This window comes from Podarcis muralis, chromosome 9 (genome assembly GCF_964188315.1).
Source record: "Podarcis muralis chromosome 9, rPodMur119.hap1.1, whole genome shotgun sequence".
Classification (NCBI taxonomy): domain Eukaryota; kingdom Metazoa; phylum Chordata; class Lepidosauria; order Squamata; family Lacertidae; genus Podarcis; species Podarcis muralis.
Genome location: NC_135663.1, coordinates 48220195 through 48235401, shown reverse-complemented (window position 1 = coordinate 48235401; position 15207 = coordinate 48220195). Strand labels below are relative to the sequence as shown.

General features: G+C 43.1%; 1 protein-coding gene across 1 annotated transcript; it reads left to right on the top strand.

Annotated features, from left to right (window-relative positions):
* The first annotated feature begins 934 nt into the window (after positions 1-934).
* Positions 935-14051, top strand: AGA (aspartylglucosaminidase). The gene is made up of 9 exons (XM_028744428.2): positions 935-1118; positions 3138-3291; positions 4416-4528; positions 6030-6142; positions 8018-8135; positions 10351-10426; positions 11425-11532; positions 12201-12334; positions 12990-14051. The coding sequence occupies exons 1-9, from the start codon at positions 983-985 to the stop codon at positions 13088-13090; spliced, it is 1053 nt and encodes a 350-aa protein (XP_028600261.2). The 5' UTR covers positions 935-982; the 3' UTR covers positions 13091-14051.
* The last annotated feature ends 1156 nt before the right edge of the window (positions 14052-15207 follow it).

Sequence of the window (15207 nt, the reverse complement as noted above, 5' to 3'; positions counted from 1 at the left end):
ACAATCAGATTATTCCTTAGGGTGGGAATGATCATATATGCAAATATAGGGTGGGGGACACCTGTCTTGACAGCAAGTACATGTGAAAAGGATCTAGGGATCTTAGTAGACCAAAACTGATATGAGGGCAAACTTAACATGCATCAATAGTATGATGCAGTGGCAGAAAAAGCTAATGCTATTCTAGTGTCCAGAGTAAGGGAAGTAATATTTTGCCTTGGTCACACTTCACCTGGAGTCCTGCGTCCAGTTCTGGACACCACAGTTCAAGAAGGATATTGACAAGCATGCCGATGAGGGTGACCAAGACAATAAAGGGTTTGGAAACCAAGCCTTATGGGGAGGCATGGACAGGTAAGCCGAGGCTGTAACTCTCTCTAGGCAGGCAGCACCAGGTGCCTAATCCTTGCTTGCCTGTCTCTGGCATGCTGGGGAGTCGTGCTGAGTGGAGGAGGGACCCTTCAACACACACACACACACACACACACACACACACACCCCATCTGAAATATACTCGGAGTCGAGTGTGAATTTCATGCTCTTTATTCAGCTCGTAGTAACGGACGTTTCTCTCCTTCGTGGCGTGCAAAAGATGAAACATGAATGCAAACAAGCGCTTAGCCAGGCACCAACTCTGCGAAGCAACAGGAGCGGCCTATTAAGGCGACTAAGATGGTCTCACCAACCCCCCTCGTGGAACCCTCGACGATGGTTCCCCCTCTAGCTCTCCAGTGCTGTTCTGACGAGAGGACGGAGGGGCCCCGCAACTGCCGCTCGGAGAGTAGGGGCGTCTGGAGTGACAAAGAGGAACCGCGCGGCGCGCCCAGAGGGCGGCACTTGCCACCAGAGGCCGCTCCGCGCAAGACTTTTACGCGCGCCACAGTCTCCGCCCTTCGCGGGCTACTGCGCGTGCGGCCGATCCGCCGGGCGGTCACGGGATGTGGGGCTGACAGGGGCGCGGCTCAGTGGGGCTGGCGGAGCCATGGGGCGCGGGAGCCGCCTGAGGGGACCTTTCTTGCTGCCTCTGCTGCTGCTGCAGGCGGCGGTGGCGAGCGGCGAGACGCCCTCGCTGCCTCTGGTCCTCAACACCTGGCCCTTTAGGAAAGCCGCCGAAGCAGGTGCTGTCTCGCTTCCTCCAGGGCTTCCGTGGTTGCGCAGAGGAGAGGCTCGAGCGGGCGGGGAGGAACCCCTCGCCCCGTCCTAGGTTTGCCCCAAACTTTGTTTGGGCTCCCCCCACCCCGCACCCCGTTTTCTAGATTCATGATCCAGCCCGGGTCTCAGCGCCACATCTGCAAAGATCCTTGCAGGCGGTTGTGTGCGTGCTGCATGCTGGCATCTGTGGGAGAACATCGCGCGCTGGCATTAGATGTCTCGAGCAGGATGTGTTGAGCCTTCCTAAAGTCAGGCGTTGAGGAGAAACAGAAGAGCAAAGCAGTTGCTTTTTCGGAGCCCAGGCCCTCCGATCACTTGGGGCTAGTGAAGCAGTAAGGAGGGTTGGGGAGGAATTGAAGCTAACCAGATTTGGGCTGGTTGGAGAGGGAGACTTCACCTTCAGCAGTGTCCTGCCGGACCCTGGGACCCAATTGTTCTCTCCTCCCCCCTCCCTTCCCCTTTTTCTTACTTACGGGAGCCACTATCTCAGTCCCAAAAATCTATCTGTGGGGAGAGGAGTGGTAAAGGCACTCTGTGCATGTTCAACAGTGCCCTTTTTTAAACAAGACTTAATGTTTGCATTGAAATACGAGAAAGGGTGGTGACAGTTTAAGCCTGGTCAGATGAACTAGCCGTCCACACTGCTACTGTTAAACTTCCTTGGCTTTTCTCTGCTACTTTCCTCTTCCTTGTTTGGTGTGGGACATTTTACGTTCTGGTTTAACGAGACATAATCTACATTACTTAGTGCATGTTAGTCAGCTTCTTAGTGTAGCACTGTTACAGGCAGGGCACTTCCCCGTTCCATTTCAGTGTAGGTCTTTTGGTGAAGGGGTTCTGATCCACAGTAATGGATCAGAAATGGCATTTTATTAACACTGGAAACACTGGTGTGCTGCTGTGTCTGCAGAAGTTCAGCTTGTGTTGTGTTCTGTACAGTATTAGCTACATAATTTGGTCTACTAGGCCACAGCAACATCTTGTGGCCAGTTGTGCAACATAGATTTCTGCTGGCAGCTCTTGTGGTGGGTGTCTTCACTGGATTCATAACAGCAACATCAGACAGTGCACAGATATGATTTTACACAGTGTGTAAAAAGGAGCATACTCACTTCCTTCTAGTGAGTGTGCATGCATCTGGGAAAAGATTAATGAGTCCTCTCCCTTGCCCAATATATCCATAAAGTTTGTGCTAAAGTCCATCTTGAGGAAATTCTTGCACCATAAGTGACATGCCTGGCTTGTGAAGGAAGCATATGGAGCAACATTAAATGGTTTTAAACCCCTCAGTGAAATGCCATACAAATGGTTTAAAAATATTTTCCCCCTTTTAACTAGCACATTGTTGCCATATAGTGAGGGTTATCCCATCTCCACCCAGCCCTCCACCCCCAGTCCATTCCTGTTTTGCTGCAACTTGATGCAGACATGTAGCCAGGAAAACTTTCCCCGCCATTTATCACCATGCCAGAAAAAGCTTCCCCACTTAAAAGAGCAGGGCCAGGGTTTTTTTATTATAAAAAATGGAAGTTATCTACCCTTGTGCTGCTTTGCTTTTACTTCTAAACATAATTGGCTCATTGGAGACTCTGGGCTTGAAGAAAAAGAAATTAGAATGAACTCAACATTTGTCACATCAGACAAATACGCCATTTTTAATCTATAGCTTGCTTGCCAACTGTGGCTGATGCCAGATTGGCAGGGCAGGGGGAGAATACAATGAGAAGCAGACAGTTGACAATTAATGTCTAGGAATCCCAGGTTTAAGAGTTTTGCCACCGATGCTACATTCCCTGAACATGATGGATTTAGTTTTCTTGTACTTATTGACCAGCCTCCATAAAATCAGGACAATGAACACTTACACATTTGCACTGTACTGTGTATTCTAGGGATGGGAATTGGGGGTGTGCTTTTTAAGAATATCACTTCTACGTACTTTACATGTGGAGTGAGTGGGATTTTTTTGTTGTTGTTCCTTTCAGCTTGGAGTACCTTACTAGCAGGTGGTTCTGAACTGGATGCAGTAGAGAAAGGCTGTGGTCAGTGTGAAGTTGAGCAATGTGATGGAAGTGTGGGGTATGGAGGACACCCAGATGAACATGGAGAAACAACATTGGATGCTATGATTATGGATGGGTAAGGAATCCCACATCATTCCTAACAGGCATAGGGGTTCTGCTATCAATTGCACGCAGCTCCTCCATGTTCAGAATCTTCCCCATTCACTTCAAAGAGTAGACAGTTTTGTTCTTGCTGCCCTCTCCATTGAAAAGCTGATGGGAACCTATGAGCCCAGAAGGGCATGCGTGCATCTGAGACTGACTGGGCTGTTACTAGGGATGGGGTTTTTCTTCTAAATCTTTATGTCAGTCTTATCCACACATATATATATTTTTCTAGTTTCTGTTTCACTCCTTGATCTCAAGAAGTACAGTTTCTTTACTGGCTTATTGCATTATTATGCACATTATTTCATTCACACTCCAGGGTCTCTAAAGTAACTAGCAGATAAACAAACATATGGCAATGTATGTAACTGGCCCTGCTCTCATGAGAAGCTGTGCACTAGTAGCAATAGAGTGTATGCATTTGGTTTAGCAAGTCAGGTTTAGCTCTATTTTCTCCTCTCACTAAATATGCTTTAAAATGTCAGTTTAAAGAGAGCACATGCCCATCTGAACTGTAGTCTATAGCAGTGGTCCCCAGACTTTTTTACCCACAGACCACTTGCAAATTGTTGAGGCTGACCACTTAAATGGTTTTTTCTGCCTGCTCTAGCAATCGTACTGTGCTAGATGCTGTATGAATTTTAATTGTGTCTTTATTGCTGCTTTAATTTCCTGCATATTGCATTTTATTCTATTACAATGTGAATTCCATAGAATTCACATTATAATACATTAAAATGCAATATGAGAAATTAAAAGCAATTAGAATGCAGTTAAAAGTCAGAATGAATATTTAAAGCAATAGATGTGTTATATTCAACTACAAATCCACAGACATGCCACAAACCACCTGAATAAACCACTCATGTTCTGTGGACAGTCATTTGGGAATTCCCCAACTACAGGTTCAACCCATTTAGTCTAATGGGATTGCAAGTAACGTTTGGACACCAATCTTCATTTTTATACTTATCTCATGCTTGTCCTTTAGATGTGGCATACATTATTCTTATACTCTGCATTTCTTGATTTAAACTTAAGACTCTGTTTGTCTGTTTTGCTTTTGGGTACATTTGTCTGTCTTTGGTCCAGTAATACTATGGAAGTTGGGGCAGTAGCTGATCTCAGACGCGTAAAAAATGCTATTGGCGTGGCACGGAAAGTGATAGAGCATACTCAGCACACCTTACTGGTTGGAGAGTCAGGTAACTTCCTTCATTTTGCTCCCTTGAAATTTTGGCTCTGCCATGCAGTGGTGGAAGGCAGCCGCCTCTGTCCAAATGAAGTTAAGTTGCCTTGCTGGTGTCAAGAACTTTGAGTTGGTTGTGATAAGTTACTTGATTTCATTAAGATACAGTGCAATGCTTTAGCGCAGGTGTGGGGAACCTCTGGCCCTCCAGATGTTGCTGAAAGACCACTCCCATCATCCCTGGTCATGCTCGCTGGGGCTGGTGGGAACTGTCGTTCAGTAACATCTGGCAGGCCAAAGGTTCCCCCCACCTGCTTTAAATGGATAGGGGCCACTGTGCTCTGGTTTGACTTGATAGGTTATTTCTGCTCTCTTCATCATGCACTCCAGTCTCATTAAGTTCACAATTTTGTTTTGTTGGTTTATTAAATTTCTATACTGCCATTCATCCGAGGATCACAGGGCGGTTTACAATATAAACACACACACACACACACACACACACACACACACACACTGGCAGCCAGTGCAGTTGAGCCAGGATTGGTGTTATATGCTCAAACCATCTTTCTATGGTTTTTATTGTACATTTTGAGCCATCTTCAGAGGCAGCCCCATGTATAACACATTGCAGTAACCTAACATAGAGGTGTGGTGCTTACTCCCAGTTTAGAAAGGTCCCTTCTCCTCAAGGTGGGCAGTTGAGGCATTTTTGTTCTGCCAAATTTTTGATGTGTTAATTTTATCAAATTATGGTTTTGTTTGTGTATTTATTATGACTGAATGCCCTTGTGTGTAGAAGAGGGTTTTTGGTTTTTTGTATACTTGGTTGGGGAACTCTTTTTGGAGAGCAAAGGTAAATGTTTTTTATAGATTAAAATAATAAATTTGTATTGAATTGCAGCCTTCAATTATTCTTTAAAAAGTATAGCTGCAACAGATAGCTCAGAAAGGATTCTGTGAAAACACAAGCTGTGCAGTTATAAATATGATGTCCCCAAAAGCACTTCTCTCTTTTAAAAATTTATGGCAACAGGAAAAAAATAGAAACATACTTCAGATATATTAGATAAAAGCAACAGGGATTTTTAAAAATAATAATACAGTCTAAAACATTCTACTTTTAATTCTTAAAGTTTCTATCTGACAGTGTAGTGGAATTTTGCTGTTTCTTATCACAAGTCTTTCATTTATGGATTCCATGTTGCAAATTGATATACTTCCTCTTAGTTTGCTATCAGTCTTCAGGATTCTGAAGCCCCCTGATATATGTTGTTGTTCTAGAAAATGAGAAAGGCATTTCTGTTGAGGACAAAATCATAATAATGTATACACTTGTATAGGGCAGTGACTTGGGCTCTGACTGCTGTAATACAATATGAAAATGGTTTACAAGTGCCATGCCGTGTTTTCATAGGGATCTCGATGAGCTGAAAAGTGTCCTCTTGCACGCTTGTTGAATTGCAAATACAGTTATATAGAAAAAGAAATTACTCATTATTTTCTGTTCCATAAAGCTTCACTATTTGCGGAAAGCATGGGGTTTCCAAGTGAAGACCTGACTACACAGAGCTCTCTTTCAATGTACTTACAGTGGCTTAATCGAAACTGTCAGCCAAACTTCTGGAAGGTAAAACACAACTTTCCCCCTTGTTTTTTCTTGTTTTATAAACTTGGTGACTACATTGTATTAAATATTGTTCTGCAGTATGCCTCTGAGTGCCAGCTGCAGGGAATTGTAAGCGGGGAGAGTGTGGTTGCACGCAAGTCCTGCTTACAGGCTTCCCATGGGCATCTGACTGGCCTTGGGCCTGATCCAGCAGGGCTCTTCTTATGTCTGCAACATTTCCAGCACCCCACTCCATCATTGGAGCAAGCTACAGGGGAAGAGGAATGTGCTGTGTACCAAAGAACAAATGTATTTGAATGTGTACAAGAGAGTTCTCCGATGGAGCTAGGCCTATTGATCCTGTCCTGTTGATCAGCTTTGAGGGTCCTGCTCTTCAGTTCTCTTTGGCCTCCAATCGAGCTAGAATTGGTCACTGCTGATACCAGCTTCTGCTAACCAGTTCAGCTTGAATCCTTCCACTGCATCTGATGCTTGCTGTTTCATATTGTCTGCCTTGTAAGTGTTGGGCACCTGATAATCCTATCTGTGTCCCCCTGCCATCACTGGACAGTTGCTTTTAAGGAGTTTTATGTACCCAGGGACTTCCCCATGTTCTTCTAATCACCAGATCCTCTGTGGGAACTAGGTTTAAGCTTCTTGGTTATCTTTCTCATATGTTTTCTGCTCTTCCCCCACCTTGGAACTTTTAAGCTTTGTGCCATGATTAGAATCCACACATTGTTATTTCATATAAACAAGCCCAAGCTCTGCCTGCTGTTTGCCTTATTTTTAAAACCCTAAACTATTTTTATGTTCTGGTTAAGATTTTATTTTTTTTAAATTGCCTCTAGCCATGCATCTGGAATGCAGGCTCGTTTTAAGATCTGCTCTGAGCCTGTTGTGATCCTGATAAGTGTGTAACCATTAAGTCTATGTGGACCCGTTCAGCATGGGCATTTTTTGTTTTTATGCTACCTCACTCAGATGTATAACTATGGGCACACTTAAAAAAACAAATCTCCAATTAGATATTTACTGTTAAGAAATATAATATGGAGCTCCAGTACTATTCATTTATCATTGAATCAGAAGCCTATTGTGATTTGTGTAAAATGTTTTCTTCCTTCGTTGTGCATGCAAATCCCACCCTCTTGACTATCTATACCCTTCAAGTTATCCCTGCAGAAAACACAGACTATGTAGAAACCTGTAGAGGGACCTCTGCACCCAAGACCATAGGAAGAAAGTTGAAAGATAACAACCTTTAAGGCTAGCAGGAGAAGTCTGTGTGGCTGAAGCAAAGCCTTTCTTAATTATTTTAACTTGAGCCACCAGCAAAAGGGGAAAAAACAGGGTGTGTTAGATTGTAAAGGGTGTTTGCAGGGCATGTGGAGTGGAAGTAGAGCAAGTTGAATTATCCGGCTTCAGCGCCTTTAGCCGCATGGTTTGTCTATAAAGTTGTCTCATCACAATCAGCATGGATGCTCATGAGGATTGAGAAAAACTGATCTTGAATTATAGCGGTAGGTGGTAAGACAAATTATCATGCTGCGTTTTTTGCACATAGAATGTTGATGTATTATTCCTCTGCTGGCTGTTCATTGTAGGAAACATTTGCAAATCACATAACGTGGAATCTGAGCAGGGCTGCGATAACTAGAGTGTTTTGAGTATTGAGTTACTCTAAATTGAGGGAGATGCTTTTGTCTGTTCATTGTTTAAAGCATCTGAGCTACAGTAATTTGCCTTCGATGAAACTTCTTCATCCTTGGCATATACAGAAATCTTACACTATTCTTTTAGGATGATGGGGGGGGGGGAGAGAAGACAGGTTTGTTTGAAATGCCAGTTTGTTTTTCTTCCAAGATTTTAATGTGAATGAAACTTTGATTGCAGAGTGTGACGCCGGATGCTTCAAAATCATGCGGCCCATACAAGCAGGCTGCAAAGTTCACCAAAGAAGAGCGGAGTGTATCAAAGAAAAGAATAGATGTTCATAACCATGACACTATTGGTATGCCTTCTTGACAGCAGCTTATTTCATGCTGCAATCCCTCTGCTTGTTTTAAATGAGTCACCAGAGAAACTGAATGTGAATAATTTTAAGCAGGATATAAGGACACGATCCACTTAAGAACAAACTCTGCCTGATGCAGAGATAACATCAGTGATTCAGCAAGACATTTCCCAAGCGTGAAGCCCTAGCACCCCATAATGTTGAATGCTGTGCTGTCAGATTACACATAGTTGCCTCTCTGCTGGTTGTGGGGCTCTGCCCAGGAGGGTGAAACGCTACTGCGTGTAGGAGCCTTGAAATGAGAAGTCTTGAAGCTGATCATCAGCAGCCTTGGATCCACTTGATCCAAAAGTTCCTCGGGCTTCTCAGCTATGTCAATGGCATAGTGAAAAATTTCACGGAAGCCACCTTCCACTTGTCCAGCATGAGCTGGTAGGACTTGGGATGTGGAAGGACACCTGCCATGTTACCTCTCACCCCATTCTGTAAATCTCCCTACTTACTGTAGGAACCTGGCCTGTGCTTCTCTGTTTAGTTCTAGAATTAGGAATGTGACATTCTATTCGCCTTTCACCCTTCCTTCCCAGTCCCCGTACATTCATACATTCATTCTACAGATGTATGATGAGCATTTTACATGGTCTGATGAGGCAGAACTTGTGTTGGTAGGACATGATTATCATCCAAAATCGAAGCACCACTTTGTTTTCAAGCAGGAACAACTTAATTTACTCTTTTTGCTTGCTAGTTTGCTGAACGTGCATCAAGAGTGCTCCTTCTTGAAGAAGTAATTTCAAAATGAGCTTATATATTCCAGTGAATTGATCATCCTAGTGGATATTCCAGAACTACATAGGTCTGGAAGTTTTGTTTTTTTTTTCAAATAAGCTCAAGTTTCAACTTTACATTTTGCAAAATTAGCTGAAGATGGGATGGGGCGGGGGACGAAGACTTTGTTTGGATCCAGCCTCTTCCATCTGCATAGTAATTAAATTTGGAATTTACAGAAGCACCTAAGTGACTTGGGAGCACAAGCCTCATTCCCAGACACTTAAGAGGCACTTCTAGTGTGATGATTAAATTCGTCACCACCAAGTAATTAGCATTTTAAAAATGTCAAATGCCAAGGTTCTTGCTAATCTAAAGGTGTGTCCTTATGAACTTTTGCACCTTGGCAGTTTGCCCAAGCCAGTGATTTATTCTTTGCTTCCCTTCTTTGGGAGGCAAAGAAAGAGCAAAACTGAACTAGGCTACTGTAGGCAGTTGCATTCTGTAGGCAAATTGCCTACTTGGCAAATAATTGAATGCAAACTTTGAACAATTGCTTCATGCTGTGTCAGTTGACACTATGTTTATGGCACTCGCTGCCTTCCAGTAGCCAGTGCGTGAATTATCTGGATGTGGGTCTATAAATTGACAATTAAGTGTCCTAAAATATGTATTTCCACACTTGAAGTGAATGATTATAATGCCTCCCATCTGAAGTCAGGAGCCAAAGCCCATGTTTCTGACTTAATCTGCAGAATTATGGGGCAGACTGTGATCCTGGTGATCATCTGTCTTCGCAGATGGAAGATTTTCTTTTCTTTAAACGTAATAGATGGACTCTAGGGTGGAGTTACTCCAAACGTAAAAGAGGCCTAAGGAAGGCAAACAGTTCCCAGGTGAAGTGGATCCCATCACCATCTAGTTGTGATAAGAAAAGATTGTGGTGACTGTCGTATATTACCGGGAACTCTTAAAATAGGTGTGAGGGACCCCCAGCTTCCAAACCTGATTGCACCTGTCAGGCCTCCCATTTGGCCTTCAAGACCATTTTGGCCCAACTGCACACAGCTGCTGTCATATATGTTGTCAGTATGGGCCAGGTCAAAAGGTGGCTTAGCTGAAAGGGGGTTTGCAGGCCCAGCTGATCAGCAGTGCCTGCAAAGCACTATGTAAAACAATGGGCAAGATCGTGCTTTGTCCAAGGGTTACATTGCCCAGAATTTAGAAAGGGATTTCCTGAGCTCCACCCACCTGTCAAATTTGGCCCATGAGGGGATGGGGAGATCAACATTGTAACTCACTGGTCAAACCCCACTTTTGTCTGAAGGACAGCAGGAGTCTGGTCTGTTTTAAAGGGTGGTTGCCTAACATTACCCCTATCCAATTAACAAAATCATTAACCCATAATGCTGCTTCTAAATTCCCTACCTGTTTTCGTTTGTAGGCATGATTGTGATTGGTCAGAATGGAAGCATTGCTGTGGGGACGTCAACAAATGGTGCAGACCACAAAATTCAGGGGTTAGTGTCACAATAAAATCAAGATTCTTTATTGATGAGATTTGTTTTCCTTTCTTGAGTGCTGCTTATAGTGAGCATGAGTGTGTATGTGAACTGCTGCTGTAGTGGTAATGATTTTTATATCACTTGAAAGAAGGATTTTGTGGAAAAGTGGATATGTGAAGAATGCGTGAATTTGTTTTCTGTCTTCTTCCTCTTCAGTTTATTCCGTTTTAGAGCTGTGCTTGATTATATTGGATGTTTAAGTTAAGCGTTGCCTTGATATTTCACCCCAGTTCAGCAAATATAATAATAAATATTGCTGTCCAAAAAGAATGGAATTGACGCATGGGAAAACAAAATCTGCTATTATATACTGAGACTTACCACTACATCTTCTTGAGGTGGTAAGCTTGTGTCTGGGCTGTACTGACTACAGTCAGGGACCCCCATGACTGAACTATCCTCTGCACAGAAAACTAAATGTTGGGAAGAAGCAATTCTAAGTTTTGTGCTTTTTGGTTTGGGGGCGTGTGTCTTATTTTTTTAATGGACAAGCATTCTGTCATGTATTTTGCAAGGGAAATTCGAGCTCATAGTAGGAGACTTAGACATGCGCAATTAAAGTGCTCTGTATAGAAAAGTGTGGAATGGACAAATGATTGGTGGGAAAGACACCTCAAAAGCAGATCAGGATGAATGGCCATTTGTCCTCATAAGCTCTTCTCCTAAAGAAACAGAAACAAATCTGAACGAATGCTCAGCAAATACCAGACATGGTGTAACCTCTGCCTAAGCTTTGTACGAGCAAATCTGGACAAATGCTTTGTCTGGCAGAGTCCTGAGATTGTAGCTCCAAGAGGTTTACTCCAGGCAGGCACAGGTTTACTGCCTCAATGAGAAACACGCCTCAGTGTGTCTTTGTTGCTAGCTTGTTTGTGACTCTGTTGGAACTATCGGAATCTTTCCCCATCGCCCGGCTGTTTTCATTGGATTAACATTGCCTTCATCTTTCTTAGACGTGTGGGAGACTCTCCAATTGCTGGAGCTGGAGCATATGCAGATAGTACAGCTGGAGCTGCAGCTGCCACTGGAGATGGGGATTTGATGATGCGCTTCTTGCCCAGGTTTTTATATTCCATGAACTCTTTGGGTCTTTTGATACTGGGCTTAATTGTGAGACCACCCTGGGGTAAAATATGGGCTTTGTACAGGCAAGCTCGGAAGTTGCACTGCACTGCTTCAAGCCTTGGGGGTGTCACTAGGCATGCCCATAGGTCCTTCATGAGGTAGAAAAACAGCATCATCTTGGGGATGTTGCTTAGCCTTGTCCAAACAGTAGTTATCAACCAGGATTTTGAACTAATAATAGCTATTTCACATTTCGTTTAAATATGCAGACTCTCTTTCTACATTCCTAGCCGTAGAAGAATTTTGAAGGGAACTAGTGTTCAGTTCATATTGCACCCAAGCATTAAGACCTGGACAAATTCATATTCCAAACCAGTTAATTATGGGTTTTTGATAACAGTTAGACCCAGGGGATTTGGTCACAGTGCATCACTAGGGCCAAATCAAACCATTCCAGAGATAGGGAACCACCACTAAAAAGGCCCTGTCTTGGTTTTTTATCCCGTATCAACATTGGGGCAAGTTCGTGCAAGATTCCCTTTTTGTTATCAGCAGAGGAGGGGTTTTTTTAAGGTTCATTTCCTCCTCCTTGGCATACTATGCATACTATGACACTTGGAGAACCTTTGTGCTAATATCTGTTTGTTTATTTTCCTTAAATCAGCTATCAAGCCGTGGAGTATATGCGAACAGGAATGGATCCCACCATAGCCTGCCAGAAAGTTATTTCTAGAATTCAGAAATATGAGCCATACTTCTTTGGTGCCGTTATCTGTGCCAACGCGAGTGGAAGCTATGGTACGTCTACCTCAGAAGTTTGTTTCATGCAAATTTATAGGTTGGAATAAGTTCGCAACACTCGGATTCTGTGTTCGTTGCCCATTTGTCACATCAGCATGCAGGAAAAGGGCTCAAAACAAAATATTCACTTTTTTGGGGGGGGGGACAGAGTCAGAGACTCTGCTTCAAAGCAATCCAAGATCAGTCATGCTGGGTATCTCATTATTGAGCCCTTGGATCACCATGCAGAATCATTTTGCTAATCGATATGACGTATTGGGTTAGGCTGCTCAGTGCACTTCTTTTATCTTTGATTTCCCACAGTTCTCCGTTTGAAAGATTAGAGATCCGTGGACTCATTACATTTGCCAGTATTAAGAATGTAAATTGAAACAAAATATACTAAACTTGGAATTATATTTTAGGTTGTGAAGGCCATAGTGCTAGCTGGAGACTCTTTCGTCTTCAAGAGTTTAAAAAAAGTGAAGGAAAAATGACTTTTTTTAAAGAAAGCGCAATGCTGGGTTAATTAAGGCTATAAAAGAACAATTGCACAATTGTAGTTGAATTAATAGTGGGATCCTTAGATGTTAAAAGCACAAGGAGACAGATTAATGCGCCTCTCATAGTTTGTTCTCTCTTTATTCTCTTATCTCTCCCTTTCCTGACACAGGTGCTGCCTGCAATAAAGTTTCAGGATTCACACAGTTTCACTTTATGGCTTCTAATCCCACTTTGAAGCAACCATCTGAGCAAATAATAGACTGCATTTAACACAGCCCCCCCCCCCTAAACTTAAAGAGTTCACTGGAAGAAACGAAGAAGACAAAATTAAACTTTTGCCATTGCTGTTTTTTACAAAAATTAGTTGTGCACACAACTTCCCCATAAATTGTAGCGCAGAGGGGTTACTGATTTGTGCCAAGGAGCCTTTATTCTCTGTCTTAAGACTGTAATCTTTTGGCCCTTGGGAGGAGAGGGGGGCAGAGAGTGCCAGATCTCCACCCCCTAGGCTTTCCTGCTGCCCTACTGACATCAAAGAGAGAGCAGGAGCCATCGCTGTCTCGTCCTCCTGACATGCTCCCAGAATGGGAAGATTTCCCCTCAAGATTTCTCATTAATTTCCTCCTTGTTATTTTCTATAGGAGGGTAAATGTTCCAAACCAAATAAGGTAAAAGGATAGAGGAGGGTTTCCGTGAGCCTAGCAGGAAACTGAATTTTAGGTGGCCTTCACTCCCCCGCCCCTAAAATTTAAGATTGTAGCCTTAATTTTGCTCTCTCGTATTGCTGACCCTTAAGTAAATTTAAACAGAATAAGCCGAGTAAAGAAATTCACTCAAATATATGCTGAGATATTTCTCAACTTCAACCAAAGTGGTCGACCGTTTCTGGGAGAGAAGAAATGAATGTGTCAAGCCAAGCCACTTTGAACAAACCCTACCACAAAGCCTTCCTCTCAGCTGACTTCTGTTTTGAAAGATCCACCGGAGTTCTCTTTCCTATCTCTGGATGAGGAATAGCCCTGCCAGGACACTTCTGAATATGCCCCTTCTGCCAGAAATAGCTGGAAATGCAGCTTCAAGAATGGAGGAGAAATGCAACAGGACAGGGTTTCAATATTAGCTATTGTGGGGGGGAGGCGGGGCGTAAATACTTTCCCCCGCTATGCACTGCTACATTCCACCTGATGTAAAAGAAACCACCTATCAAATATACAGCATGAGCACTCAGGCTGTATGAGTCCTGGAAGGACTGTTGGTTATGTTAGTTGAGCATTGACATTTTCCCCATAAACACATTCATTTTTAAGAACAATTTTTAAAATGTACAAATCCAGTCATTCCTTCTAACAATTTACAAAATAATATCCCCCTTTTTACATGCTGGAGCTGCCGAGCTGCCACCCTGCTCTTGAATTTGTAGTACCGTATTTTTTGCTCTATAAGACTCACTTTTTCCCTCCTAAAAAGTAAGGGGAAATGTGTGTGCGTCTTATGGAGCGAATGCAGGCTGTGCAGCTATCCCAGAAGCCAGAACAGCAAGAGGGATTGCTGCTTTCACTGCGTAGCGATCCCTCTTGCTGTTCTGGCTGCTGAGATTCAGAATATTTTTTTTCTTGTTTTCCTCCTCCAATAGGTGCATCTTGTGGTCTGGTGCGTCTTATAGAGCGAAAAATACGGTAGTTGTTTTTTTAAAAAAACCAACAACACACCTCCAAATGTGTTATAATCAGCTACTACTGCCATGCACTTTCTTGCTGCTAACAACAACAATGATAAATTTTTTATTATTATTTATACCCCAGCCACTCTGCTAACTTCTGGAGCTCTGCTGTAAAGCTCGCTTAGGCCAGTTATTATCAGTCAACCTAACCTAACTTTCCTTTTGTTGCCAAGCCGATAAAGTGGGATCGCCTTGTGAATGTTGCCCTGTTTACACCCCCCCACAAAAAAAGATGGATACAAGTAGCTGCTAATAAAAGTCCTTCCTTGGACCCCTGTAAATTCCTTCCTAATTTGCAATATCTCTGCAAAATGCTTCCCACCAGATCTGTTTCCAGATCATTTCAGCCATAGGGCCAAAATCAAGAGCTTAGTTTCCAAAACTATGTCCTAGACCTGCTGCGTTTGGGTTACAACCAAGATCAGTATTAATGCCGTCTTTGCCTTGGTGCAAGATGAACTTGCTGGACCCAAGTGTCACGCTTCTCATTTCACACCTTTCATAATAATAATAAATAATAATAATAATAATAATAGTTTTTATTTATACCCCGCCATCCCCAGCCAAGGCCAGGCTCAGTAGTCTCTGGAACCTACAACCTGTTTTACTCAACCGGACCAGGTAAGAGATTTTGCCTATCCGCTGGTCCCTGAGACAAGAGCCAATG